At 45.8% G+C, this 13,605-nt stretch overlaps 1 protein-coding gene across 1 annotated transcript in view; it reads right to left on the reverse strand.

The window, feature by feature from the left end:
* LOC137320381 (uncharacterized) overlaps positions 1-13,605 on the reverse strand; it is a 123,689-nt gene that overhangs the window by 27,274 nt on the left and 82,810 nt on the right. The window contains exons 8-9 of the mRNA XM_067982081.1: positions 11,023-11,130; positions 2,758-2,880 (exon numbers count right to left, since the gene is read on the reverse strand). Of these exons, the coding sequence (XP_067838182.1) occupies positions 2,758-2,880; positions 11,023-11,130 (231 nt within the window). The remainder of the gene's footprint in view (positions 1-2,757; positions 2,881-11,022; positions 11,131-13,605) is intronic.

A 13,605-nucleotide genomic window follows, 5' to 3' on the forward strand; every position in this document is an offset into this window, starting at 1 on the left:
TAATGGTTTCCCGGCCTCAAACAGACCCCCCGCCCCCTTCCCGGCTCCGTTTGAAAATTGAGCCTATGGAGTCTGTTCAAAGTGGCATCGACTAAGGAGCCTGATTGCACCTTGTGCAGTGTAGGGGGATACTCGCTGCAGTTTCAGGGGGACTATCAGCAGGCTATAGGATTACTACTAGTTACAGGTAGAATAGCGGTGAGTTACACCTATTACTACCAGTTACATATAGACTAGCAGTGAATTATTGTAGTACTGTTGGTTATGAAAGGAATCTGAGTGTTACCAGTATTACAATTAGTTATCGGTGCAATTTCAGAGTTAATATTAGTTACTGGTGGAATCAAAGTTCCTCCCACCTCTGATTTACCCCTGCGAATTGCTCCCCCACCCTAGGTTACCCCTCTTCCCCGCCCTCGACTTCCCCTCCTCCCCCCCTCCGTTTCCCCTCTTCCTCGCCCTCCATTTCCCCTCTTCCCCGCCCTCAGTTTCCCCTTTTCCCCACCCTCCATTTCCCCTCTTCCCCACCCTCCATTTCCCCTCTTCCCCACCCTCCATTTCCCTTCTTCCCCACCCTCCATTTCCCCTCTTCCCCACCCTCCATTTCCCCTCTTCCCCACCCTCCATTTCCCTTCTTCCCCACCCTCCATTTCCCCTCTTCCCCACCCTCCATTTCCCCTCTTCCCCACCCTCCATTCCCCTTCTTCCCCGCCCTCAGTTTCCCCTCTTCCCCGCCCTCCATTTCCCCTCTTCCCCACCATCTGGTTTCCCTTCTTCCTCGCCCTCCATTTCCCCTCTTCCCCGCCCTCAGTTTCCCCTTTTCCCCACCCTCCATTTCCCCTCTTCCCCACCCTCCATTTCCCCTCTTCCCCACCCTCCATTTCCCTTCTTCCCCACCCTCCATTTCCCCTCTTCCCCACCCTCCATTTCCCCTCTTCCCCACCCTCCATTTCCCCTCTTCCCCACCCTCCATTTCCCTTCTTCCCCGCCCTCAGTTTCCCCTCTTCTCCGCCCTCCGTTTCCCCTCTTCCCCACCATCTGGTTTCCCCTCTTCCCCACCCTCGGTTTCCCCTCTTCCCCGCCCTCCGTTTCCCCTCTTCCTTGCCCTCAGTTTCCCCCTTCTCCGTCCTTGGTTTGCCCTCTTCCCTTCCCTCTGGTTTCCCCTCTTCCCCGCCCTCCGTTTCCCCTCTTCCCTGCCCTCGATTTTCCCTCTTCCTTGCCCTCAGTTTCCCCCTTCTCCGTCCTTGGTTTGCCCTCTTCCCCTCCCTCTGGTTTCCCCTCTTCCCCACCCTCGATTTCCCCTCTTCCCCGCCCTCCGTTTCCCCTCTTCCCCGCCCTCAGTTTCCCCTTTTCCCCACCCTCCATTTCCCCTCTTCCCCACCCTCCATTTCCCCTCTTCCCCGCCCTCCATTTCCCCTCTTCCCCGCCCTCAGTTTCCCCTTTTCCCCACCCTCCATTTCCCCTCTTCCCCACCCTCCATTTCCCCTCTTCCCCGTCCTCCGTTTCCCCTCTTCCCTGCCCTCAGTTTCCCCTCTTCCCCACCCTCCATTTCCCCTCTTCCCCACCCTCCATTTCCCCTCTTCCCCGCCCTCAGTTTCCCCTCTTCCCCGCCCTCCATTTCCCCTCTTCCCCACCATCTGGTTTCCCTTCTTCCCCGCCCTCAGTTTCCCCTCTTCCCCGCCCTCCGTTTTCCCTCTTCCCCACCATCTGGTTTCCCCTCTTCCCCACCCTCGGTTTCCCCTCTTCCCTGCCCTCCGTTTCCCCTCTTCCCCGCCCTCGATTTCCCCTCTTCCTTGCCCTCAGTTTCCCCCTTCTCCGTCCTTGGTTTCCCCTCTTTCCCTCCCTCTGGTTTCCCCTCTTTCCCGCCCTCGGTTTCCCCTCTTCCCTGCCCTTGGTTTGCCCCTCTTCCCCGCCCTCTGTTTTCCCCACTTCCATGCTCTTGGTTTCCCCTCTCCTCCTGCTCGTGGGTAGCCTCTTGGTTCTTGGAACTATTCGCACAACAGCTGCTGGCACGAAACTACGAGCAAAAATACTCAACTACAGGGGGGCCCAACCTTTATAAGGTAAATGCAATAACATTTGCAGACGCCACATGATCAGACATCATATGGTCAGACGTCTCACGGTCAGACATCACGTGGTCAGATGTCACGTGATCGGACCTCACATGGTCAGACACCACGTAATCAAACCTCCAGGAATGCCTCCAACCAGAGTAGGCAACCCTACTCCATCCCCATGATTTGATACAGGGTGAATACCAGGGTTCAGTGGCACCTCTGGAGGTGGATTGGGGACTCTGTAATTTTGGGGCCTATGGCTCTATGATGCATCAAAGGACTATAATAGTACAGCGCTCCACAAGTAACATATTGCTGAGGCCTCACTACACAGCTCTGTGGTAATGGAAATGTTGCTCCATAGAAACTTGAAAGTAAGTTTCACACCTGAGATATGTCCTGATCTGGGAGCTTGGCTTTCCTCTCACAGCAAACATACAGTGCTTATACATTCAGCTTCTTCAAATTGGCAGAGCAGCCTTGATGTCTAAGTCACAAAGGACTCTGACTATCACTTACACACAAACAAGAGGAGGCACTGTGGCTGAGTAGAGCCCTTAAAAGCTTTATGTTTCAGCAGTAATCTAATGTTGTCAGTGATGCACATCCCTCCTCTGTATAGATCAGGGACAGTTCTAATCTCCTCCTCTTCCTCCACCTGTAAAATGCTGTTAAAAAGAATATCTTCCTCCCTTACCGCTATGCATGCAGCCTCATCCATTTCTGGGCAAAGTACTGTTTCCATCCGAGTGATGAAGTGCCCATCAACTTCCTTACAAAGAACATTAGTGCAGTTATCGATTCGGTATGCCTGATCCAGCTGAAATAACAAAAAAAAATTCCAATTTAGCTGAATCTTGAACCTGTTAACTATTTTTTGTGTGAATTTTGTACTTATCAATGAAGGGTGCATGTGTGGAGGGATATAACATTTCTCTAGTTTAGACACCAACTTCCAGATCAGGATAGCATGGATAAGATCCAGAGTAGAGTTCCCTCTGTACTGCCCCATTAAGAACTCCCTGATCAAGTATAATATGGTTTAAATGCAGAGTAAAGCTTCCTCTACTATGCCCCAATAATGTGCCTCTGCCCCAACATCAGAAAAGCACCCCCTGCTGCATCAGAGTGACACTAGCTATCTTGTCACCTCTCAAAGGAAAATTGGTACTAAATTAGGGCCAATTTTAAACGTGCCAACCAGAAATTGGATTGATACTGCCATGAACAATCTTATTGGTTTAACCAAATGATTTAAATCAGTTCAGACTTTAGTTCGAGTTAAGGTCGAAGATCAGCCATGATCTGATTGAATGGTGGAGCAGGCTCAAGGGGCTGTATGGCCTACTCCTGCTCCTATTTCTTATGTTCTTATCTTAACAACTTCAAAACATTTACTGAAAAGAAACAGTGATTCACAGTAACAATTCATTGCACACCTACACTTTGAGGACCGTGTTGCATCCCCAAACCTGAGAGTTCTCTAACACTGGATTCCCCAAACTAATAGCCATAAGTGTCATATCCCAAACCAACAACCCCCGATGCATTATTGCCTCAACTGAGAGCTCTCAAGCACCATATCCCCCAAAACTACAAGCCCTCCAACACCATATAGCCCTAAATATGAGCCCTCCAACACCATATAGCCCCTAACTATGAGCCCTCCAACAACTTATGGCCCCTAACTACGAGCTCTCCAACAACATACAGCCCCTAACTACGAGCCCTCCATCTTCATATAGCCCCTAACTACGAGCCCTCCAACAATTTATGGCCCCTAACTACGAGCTCTCCAACAACATACAGCCCCTAACTACGAGCCCTCCATCTTCATATAGCCCCTAACTACGAGCACTCTAACAACATATGGCCCTCAACTAAGAGCTCTCCAACAACATATGGCGCCTAACTACGAGCCCTCTAACAACATATGGCCCCTAACTACGAGCCCTCTAACAACATATGGCCCCTAACTACGAGCTCTCCAACAACATATGGCGCCTAACTACGAGCCCTCCACAATCACACAGCCCCTAACTAAGAGCACTCCAATGCCACCAGGTAGAAATTGGTTTTGGTCTGCTTTTGGTCCCAAAATAGGTGACGCACAGCAAACGACTACAAGAAGCACGAGGCTGACCTGAAAATGGGCCTCAGGTGCCATTGTAATAATAGAGGCGAGCTGTCAGTGCCAGTCTTGCCTCCAGAGATTGTTCGCCCAATGTTGTAGATTAAATTTGACCTGCAGAACCACTGGCAGCGGCCCTTAGGAACGTGTGGGGGGCGAACAGTGCTGTGGAGCCCGGACGAGCACTCCCGGCTCCACAGCAGGGGAAGTTGAGAAAACTTTCCCTACCATTTCTTCGGCGGCCTCTGTGAACTGGAAAAACTAGCTGGACAATGCATGGCACATGCTTCAACTAGCTTTTCAGTAATTTTACAGAAATTTTAAATTGATCTAATGCTCATTTTAGGTGGCCGCCACTTATGCCTAAAAAGAATGAGAACCAATGTGCCGGCAGATCGGGTGCAGGACCTCAGGCACATATGTTGATATATGTTGTGCCTCGGTGGTGGGCAAATTATTGGATAAAATTCTGAGCGACAGCATTAATCGTCATTGAGAAAGGCGAGTCAGCATAGATATCTTAAGGGAAGGTCGTGTCTGACCAGCTTGATTGAATTTTTTGAGGAGGTAACAAGGAGGGTTGATTTGGGCAGTGTGTTTGATGTAGTCTACATGGATTTTAGCAAGGCTTTTGACAAGGTCCTACATGGCAGACTGGTCAGAAAAGTAAAAGCCCATGGGGCAAGTGGCAAGTTGGATCCAAAATTGGGTCATAGGAATATAGGAACATAGGAACAGGAGTAGGCCATTCAGCCCCTTGTGCCTGCTCCGCCATTTGATAAGATCATAGCTGATCTGTGATCCAATGCCATATACCTGCCTTTGGCCCATATCCCTTAATACCTTTGGTTGCCAAAAAGCTATCCATCTCACATTTAAATTTAGCAATTGAGCTAGTATCAATTGCCGTTTGCGGAAGAGAGTTCCAAACTTCTACCACCCTTTGTGTGTAGAAATGTTTTCTAATCTCGCTCCTGAAAGATCTGGCTCTAATTTTTAGACTGTGCCCCCTACTCCCAAAATCCTCAACCAGCGGAAATAGATTCTTTCTATCCACCCTATCTGTTCCCCTTAATAGCTTATAAACTTTGATCAGATCACCCCTTAACCTTCGAAACTCTAGAGAATACAACCCCAATTTGTGTAATCTCTCCTCGTAACTTAAACCTTGAAGTCCAGGTATCATTCTAGTAAACAGATGCTGCACTCCCTCCAAGGCCAATATGTCCTTCCGAAGGAGCGGTGCCCAGAACTGCTCACAGTACTCCAGGTGCGGTCTAACCAGGGTTTTGTATAGCTGCAGCAGAACTTCTGCCCCCTTGTACTCTAGTCCTCTAGAAATAAAGGCCAGCATTCCATTTGCCTTCTTGATTATTTTCTGCACCTGTTCATGACTCTTCAATGATCTATGTACCTGAACCCCTAAGTCCCTTTGGACATCCACTGTTTTTAACTTTTTATCATTTAGAAAGTACCCTGTTCTATCCTTTTTTGATCCAAAGTGGATGACCTCACATTTGTCTACATTGAATTCCATTTGCCACAGTTTTGCCCATTCACCTAATCTATCAATATCCCTTTGTAATTTTATGTTTTCATCTACACTGCTTACAATGCCACCAATCTTTGTGTCATCGGCAAACTTAGATATGAGACTTTCTATGCCTTCATCTAAGTCGTTAATAAATATTGTGAATAATTGAGGCCCCAAGACAGATCCCTGTGGGACTCCACTAGTCACATCCTGCCAATGTGAGTACCTTCCCATTATCCCTACTCTCTGTCGCCTTTCGCTCAGCCAACTTCCTAACCAAGTCCATACTTTTCCCTCGATTCCATGGGCTTCTATCTTAGCTAACAGTCTCTTATGTGGGACCTTATCAAATGCTTTCTGGAAGTCCATATAAATAACATCCATTGACATTCCCCTGTCCACTACTTCAGTCACCTCTTCAAAAAATTCAATCAGGTTTGTCAGGCACGACCTACCTTTCACAAATCTGATTAACTGAAAATTCTCGAGGTGTTCAGTCACCCTATCTTTAATTATAGACTCCAGCATTTTCCCCACAACACATGTTAGGCTAACTGGTCTACAATTCCCCGATTTCCTCTCTCTCCTTTCTTAAAAAGCGGAGTGACATGTGCAATTTTCCAATCTAGAGGGACAGTTCCTGAATCTAGAGAACTTTGAAAGATTATAGTTAGGGCATCTGCAATGTGCTCACCTACTTCCTTTAAAACCCTGGGATGGAAACCATCTGGTCCTGGGGATTTGTCACTCTTTAGTGCTATTATTTTCTTCATTACTGTTGCTTTACTCATGTTAATTTTATCGAGTCCCTGTCCCCGATTCAATATAAGTTTTCTTGGGATTTCCGGCATGCTATCCTCTTTTTCGACTGTAAATACTGACGCAAAGTAATTGTTCAACATGTCCGCCATTTCCCCATTGTCAATGACAATATCCCCACTTTCAGTTTTTAAGGGGCCAACACTGCTCCTGACCACCCTCTTTTTCCTAATGTAACTATAAAAGTTCTTCGTATTGGTTTTGATATCCCTTGCGAGTTTCTTTTCATACTCTCCTTTTGTAGCTCTTACTATCTGTTTTGTGACCCTTTGTTGATCTTTGTATCTTTCCCATTCACCAGGATCTGTGCCATTTTTTGCCTTTTTGTATGCCCTTTCCTTGTGTCTTATACTGTCCATTACCTCTTTAGTTGTCCATGGCTGTTTTTTTTGGCAAGTAGAGTTCTTGCCGCTCAGGGGTATAAACCGATTCTATATCACGTTAAATGTTTCTTTAAACATTTCCCACTGATCATCAGTTGTTTTACCCATTAACAGATTTGCCCAGTTTACTGCGGACAGTCTCTGTCTCATCCCATTGAAATCGGCCTTACCCAAGTCTAGAATCTTCGCAGCTGACTCACTTTTTTCCCTTTCAAACACTACATTGAACTCGGTCAGTGGCAGGAAGCAAAGGGTAATGGTCGACGGGTGTTTTTGTGATGGGGTTCCGCAAGGCTCAGTACTTGGTCCCTTGCTTTTTGTGGTATATATTAATGATTTGGACTTAAATGCAGGGTGCATGATTAAGAAGTTTGCAGATGATGCAAAAATTGGCCATGTGGTTGATAGTGAGGAGGAAAGCTGTAGACTGCAGGAAGATATCAATGGACTGGGCAGAAAAGTGGCAAACGGAATTCAATCCGGAGAAGTGTGAGGTAATGCATTTGGGGAGGGCAAACAAGGCAAGGGAGTACACAATAAATGGGAGGAAAGTAGAGGAAGTGAGGGAGCTTGGAGTGCATGTCCACAGATCCCTGAAGGTAGCAGGGCAGGTAGATAAGGTGGTTAAAAAGGCATACGGGATACTTTCCTTTATTAGCTGAGGCAGAGAATATAAGAACAGGGAGGTTATGCTTGAACTGTATAAAACACAAGTTATGCTACAGCTTCAGCACTGTGTACAGTTCTGGTCACCACATTACATGAAAGATGTGATTGCACTGGAGAGGGTACAGCGGAGATTTACAAGGATGTTGCCAGGACTGGAGAATTTTAGCTATGAGGAAAGATTGGATGGGCTGGGATTGTTTTCTTTGGAACAGAAGAGGCTGAGGGGAGATTTAATTGAGCTATATAAAATTATGATGGGATTACATATATTGAATAGGAAGGACACATTCCCCTGAGCAGAGAGGTCAATAACCAGGGGGCATAGATTTAAAGTAATTGGTGGAAGGATGAGAGGGGAGTTGAGGAGAAATATTTTCACCCAGAGGGTGGTGGGGGTCTGGAACTCACTGCCTGAAAGGGAGGTAGAGGCAGAAACCTTCATTGCATTTAAAAAGTACTTAGATGTGCACTGGAAGTGCCGTAACCAACAGGACTACGGATCAAGAGCTAGTAAATGGGATTAGGCTGAATGGCTCTTTTCCGGTCAGCACAAACACGATGGGTCAAATGGCCTCCTTCTGTACCGTAAGTTTTGATGATTCTATGATTTTACACCCGAAAAATGGGCAAAACGCTTACCCATTCCGATCCCCGTATCCCCCTGAGCTCTGCAATATTATTTCACGACAAACTGAGCAAACCTAACACCATATGCCTCAAACTGAACATTCTCTAACACCATAACAACATAAGAACATAAGAAATAGGAGCAGGAGCAGGCCATAGAAACACAGAAACATAGAAAATAGGAGCAAGACTAGGCATTCGCCCCATCGGGCCTGCTCCGCCATTCAAAATGATCATGGCTGATCGTCTAACTCAGTACCCTGTTCCCGCTTTTTCCCCATATCCCTTGATCCCTTTAGCATTAAGAAATATATCTATCTCCTTGAATACATCGAATGACTTGGCCTCCACTGCCTTCTGTGTCAGAGAATTCCATAGGTTCACCACCCTCTGAGTGAAGAAATTTCTCCTCATCTCGGTTCTAAATGGCATACCCCGTATCCTGAGACTGTGACCCCTGGTTATGGACTCCCCAGCCATCGGGAACATCCTCCCTGCATCTAGTCTGTCTAGTCCTGTTAGAATTTTATATGTTTCGATGAGATCACCTCTCATTCTTCTAAACTCTAGTGAATATAGGCCTAGTCGACCCAATATCTCCTCATACATCAGTCCTGCCATCCCAGGAATCAGTCTGGTAAACCTTCGTTGCACTCCCTCCATGGCAAGGACATCCTTCCTCAGATAAGGAGACCAAAACTGCACACAATACTCCAGATGTGGTCTCACCAAGGCCCTGTATAACTGCAGTAAGACATCCCTGTTCCTGTACTCAAATCCTCTTGCAATGAACGCCAACATACCATTCGCCTTCCTAACTGCTTGCTGCACCTGAATGCTCGCTTTCAGCGACTGGTGTACAAGGACACCCAGGTCTCGTTGCACCTCCCCTTTTCCCAATCTATCACCATTCAGATAATAATCTGCCTTTCTGTTTTTACAACCAAAGTGGATAATCTCACATTTATCCACATTATACTGCATCTGCCATGTTCTTGCCCACTCACCCAACTTGTCCAAATCACATTGGAGCCTCTTTGCATCCTCCTCACAGCTCACATTCCACCCCAGCTTTGTGTCGTCTGCAAACTTGGAAATGTTACATTTAGTTCCCTCATCCAAATCATTGATATATATTGTGAATAGCTGGGGCCCAAGCACCGATCCCTGCGGTACCCACTAGTCACTGCTCGCCACCCAGAAAAAAAACCTGTTTATTCCTACTCTCTGTTTCCTGTCTGTCAACCAATTCTCAATCCATGCCAGTATATTCCCCCCAATCCCATGTGCTTTAATTTTGCACACTAACCTCTTGTGTGGGACCTTATCAAAAGCCTTCTGAAAATCCAAGTACACCACATCCACTGGTTCTCCCCTCTCTATTCTACTAGTTACAACCTCAAAAAACTACAGTAGATTTGTTAAGCATGATTTCCCTTTCATAAACCCGTGCTGACTTTGTCCAATCCCGTTAATGCCTTCCAAGTGTTCTGTTATCACATCTTTTACAATAGACATTGAGGTAGAAGATCAGCCATGATCTTATTGAATGGCGGAGCAGCTCGAGGGGCTGGATGATTTACTCCTACTCCTATTTCTTATGTTCTTATGTTATGTTCTTAAAACCACATTAACTCTACCTAATCATATTATAATTTTCTAAGTGCCCTGTTATTACTTCCTTAATAATGAATTCCAGCATTTTCCCAACGACTGATGTCAGGATGTGAGAACTCACCTGGAGTACTGTGAACCGTTTTGTCCTCCTTACCTGAGGAAGGATATACTTGCCTGAGAGGCGGTGCAACAAAGGTTCACTAGATTGAATCCTGGGATGTGATTGAGTAAAATGGGCCTATACTGTCTGGAGTTTAGAAGAATGAGAGGTGATCTCATTGAAACGTATAAGATTATGAGGGGCTACACAAGGTAGATGCTGAGAGGCTGTTTCCCCTGGCTGGTGAGTTTCGAACTAGGAGGCATAGTCTCAGGAAAAGCGGTCAGCAATTTAGGACTGAGGTGAGGAGAAATTTCTTCACTCAGAGGGTTGTAAATCTTTGGAATTCTCTACCCCATTGTGCTGTGGATGATGAGTCATTGAATATATTCAAGGCTGAGATCGATAGATTTTTGGACTCTAAGGGAATCAAGGGATATGGGGAGCGGGTGGCAAAGTAGAGTTGAGGTCTCAGATCAACCATGATCTTATTGAATGGCGGAGCAGGCATGAGGGGTCGTATGGCCTGCTGTGCTCCTATTTCTTATGATTTTTCTGTTACCATTTCCCCAAACTGAACATCCTCTCACACCATATCCCCCAACCTGAGCATTTTCTTAAATTAAAGCCACAAATGGAGCATTCACCAGCACCATATCCCCACAAACTGAACATTCTCCAACATCATATCCCCCAAACTGAGCATTCACCAACACAATATCCCCCAAACTGAGCGTTCTCTAACACTATATCCCCAAAACTGAGCATTCGCCAACACAATATCCCCCAAACTGACTGTTCTCCAACACCATATCCCCCAAACTGAACATTCTCTAACACCAAATCCCCTACAATCTGACCATTCCCCAACAGCATATCTCCCAAACAGAACACTCTTTAACACTATATGCCCACAAACTGAGCATTCTTTAACACCCAAAGTGACAGTTCTCCATTGTGTTCCCCTAAATGTCTCCACCTTGTTCCACAGCTCTGGCACCTCTCATACTGCTGTCCCATTATGTGAACTGCCAAGCTTTTGGTAGTGTTAATCTTTTCAAAGCCTTACTGTGGATCCATACCTTGATCAGGATGGGTTCTGTAGTAGCTGGAGAGATGTAAGTACATATTACTGGAACACACTCTGGACAACATATATTGTGGTCCTGAGACTTCCTTAACTCAAAACCCTAGGAAAGAATACAGAAGACTGTATGGAATACTTTGAATTGATGTATCATTATTTGGCCCTGCTTTGTTTTTTTCTCATCCAGGGCACAATAATGTTTTTTTTAACCGCACATTCACTTTACAGAAAAGTCAATATACAATATACAAATACATAAAGGGCAAAAGAGTAACTAGGGAGAGAGTAGGGCCTCTTAAGGATCAACAAGGTCATCTATGTGCGGAACCACAAGAGATGGGTGAGATCCTGAATGAATATTTCACATCGGTATTTACGGTTGAGAAAGGCATGGATGTTAGGGAACTTGGGGAAATAAATAGTGATGTCTTGAGGAGTGTACATATTACAGAGAGGGAGGTGCTGGAAGTCCTAACACGCATCAAGGTAGATAAATCTCCGGGACCTGATTAAATGTATCCCAGGACGTTATGGGAGGTTAGGGAGGAAATTGCGGGTCCCCTAGCAGAGATATTTGAATCATCGACAGCTACAGGTGAGCCTGACATCTGTAGTGGGTAAGTTGTTGGAGGGTATTCTGAGAGACAGGATCTACAGGCATTTGGAGAGACAGGGACTGATTAGGAATAGTCAGCATGGTTTTGTGAGAGGAAAATCATGTCTCACGAATTTGATTGAGTTTTTTGAAGGGGTAACCAAGAAGATAGATGAGGGCTGTGCAGTAGACGTGGTCTACATGGACTTTAGCAAAGCCTTTGACAAGGTACCGCATGGTAGGTTGTTACATAAGGTTAAATCTCACGGGATCCAAGGTGAGGTAGCCAATTGGATACAAAATTGGATTGACGACAGAAGACAGAGGGTGGTTGTAGAGGGTTGTTTTTCAAACTGGATGCCTGTGTCCAGCGGTGTGCCTCAGGGATCAGTGCTGGGTCCGCTGTTATTTGTTATTTATATTAATGATTTGGATGAGAATTTAGGAGGCATGGTTAGTAAGTTTGCAGATGACACCAAGATTGGTGGCATTGTGGACAGTGAAGAAGGTTATCTAGGATTGCAACGGGATCTTGATAAATTGGGCCAGTGGGCCGATGAATGGCAGATGGAGTTTAATTTAGATAAATGTGAGGTGATGCATTTTGGTAGATCGAATCGGGCCAGGACCTACTCCGTTAATGGTAGGGCGTTGGGGAGAGTTATAGAACAAAGAGATCTAGGAGTACAGGTTCATAGCTCCTTGAAAGTGGAGTCACAGGTGGATAGGGTGGTGAAGAAGGCATTCAGCATGCTTGGTTTCATTGGTCAGAACAATGAATACAGGAGTTGGGATGTCTTGTTGAAGTTGTACAAGACATTCGTTAGGCCACACTTGGAATACTGTGTACAGTTCTGGTCACCCTATTATAGAAAGGATATTATTAAACTAGAAAGAGTGCAGAAAAGATTTACTAGGATGCTACCGGGACTTGATGGTTTGACTTATAGGGAGAGGTTGGATAGACTGAGACTTTTTTCCCTGGAGAGTAGGAGGTTTAGGGGTGATCTTATCGAAGTCTATAAAATAATGAGGGGCATAGATAAGGCAGATAGTTAAAATCTTTTCCCAAAGGTAGGGGAGTCTATAACGAGGGGGGATAGATTTAAGGTGAGAGGGGAGAGATACAAAAGGGTCCAGAGGGGCAATTTTTTCACTCAAAGGGTGGTGAGTGTCTGGAATGAGCTGCCAGAGGCAGTAGTCGAGGTGGGTACAATTTTGTCTTTTAAAAAGCATTTGGACAGTTACATGGGTAAGATGGGTATAGAGGGATATGGGCCAAGTGCAGGCAATTGGGACTAGCTTAGTGGTATAAACTGGGCGACATGGACATGTTGGGCCGAAGGGCCTGTTTCCATGTTGTAAACTTCTATGATTCTATATGCAGTTTGACACAGAGGATATAATAATTGGAAAAAGTGTAATATGGATTCACCAGGATGGTACCAGGGATGAGAGGTATTGGTTATGAGTAAACGGTGGAACAACTAGGGCTGTATTGTCTCGAACTGAGAGGATTTAAGGACAGTTTTATAGGTGTGTTCAAAATAATAAAAGGAATAGACAAGGTGAACAAGAAGGAGACTAAAGGAAATGTTTTTGCACAATGTTATTGGAATGTGAAATACTTTGCCAAATATTAATTTATGCTAAATCGATTACAATATTCAAAACATGCAGGACATTTATTTAAAAAAGAAAGTGAGAGTGGGAATGAAAGGAGATGGAGGAGCAGACAGAGCAATTAGACAGGATGGGGCTGAAATGGCAGGGCCCTTCTGCACTGCTGGAAGTGTGGTAGAGCAGGACTCCCCGCTCCCTGCAGCTATGGATGTTGACCCCATCCCAAACTGTAGGGATGGGGGTCATTAGCATGTTTGAGGTGGTTCCATCAGCTTGCCTTGACAAAGGCCCAGTTTGTTGGAGGGGCTCCCTGGTTCTCTGCTGCAGCAGAGGAGGTACAAGAAGGGCCTAACAGTAGAA

The sequence above is a fragment of the Heptranchias perlo genome, chromosome 4 (assembly GCF_035084215.1).
Source record: "Heptranchias perlo isolate sHepPer1 chromosome 4, sHepPer1.hap1, whole genome shotgun sequence".
Classification (NCBI taxonomy): Eukaryota; Metazoa; Chordata; class Chondrichthyes; order Hexanchiformes; family Hexanchidae; genus Heptranchias; species Heptranchias perlo.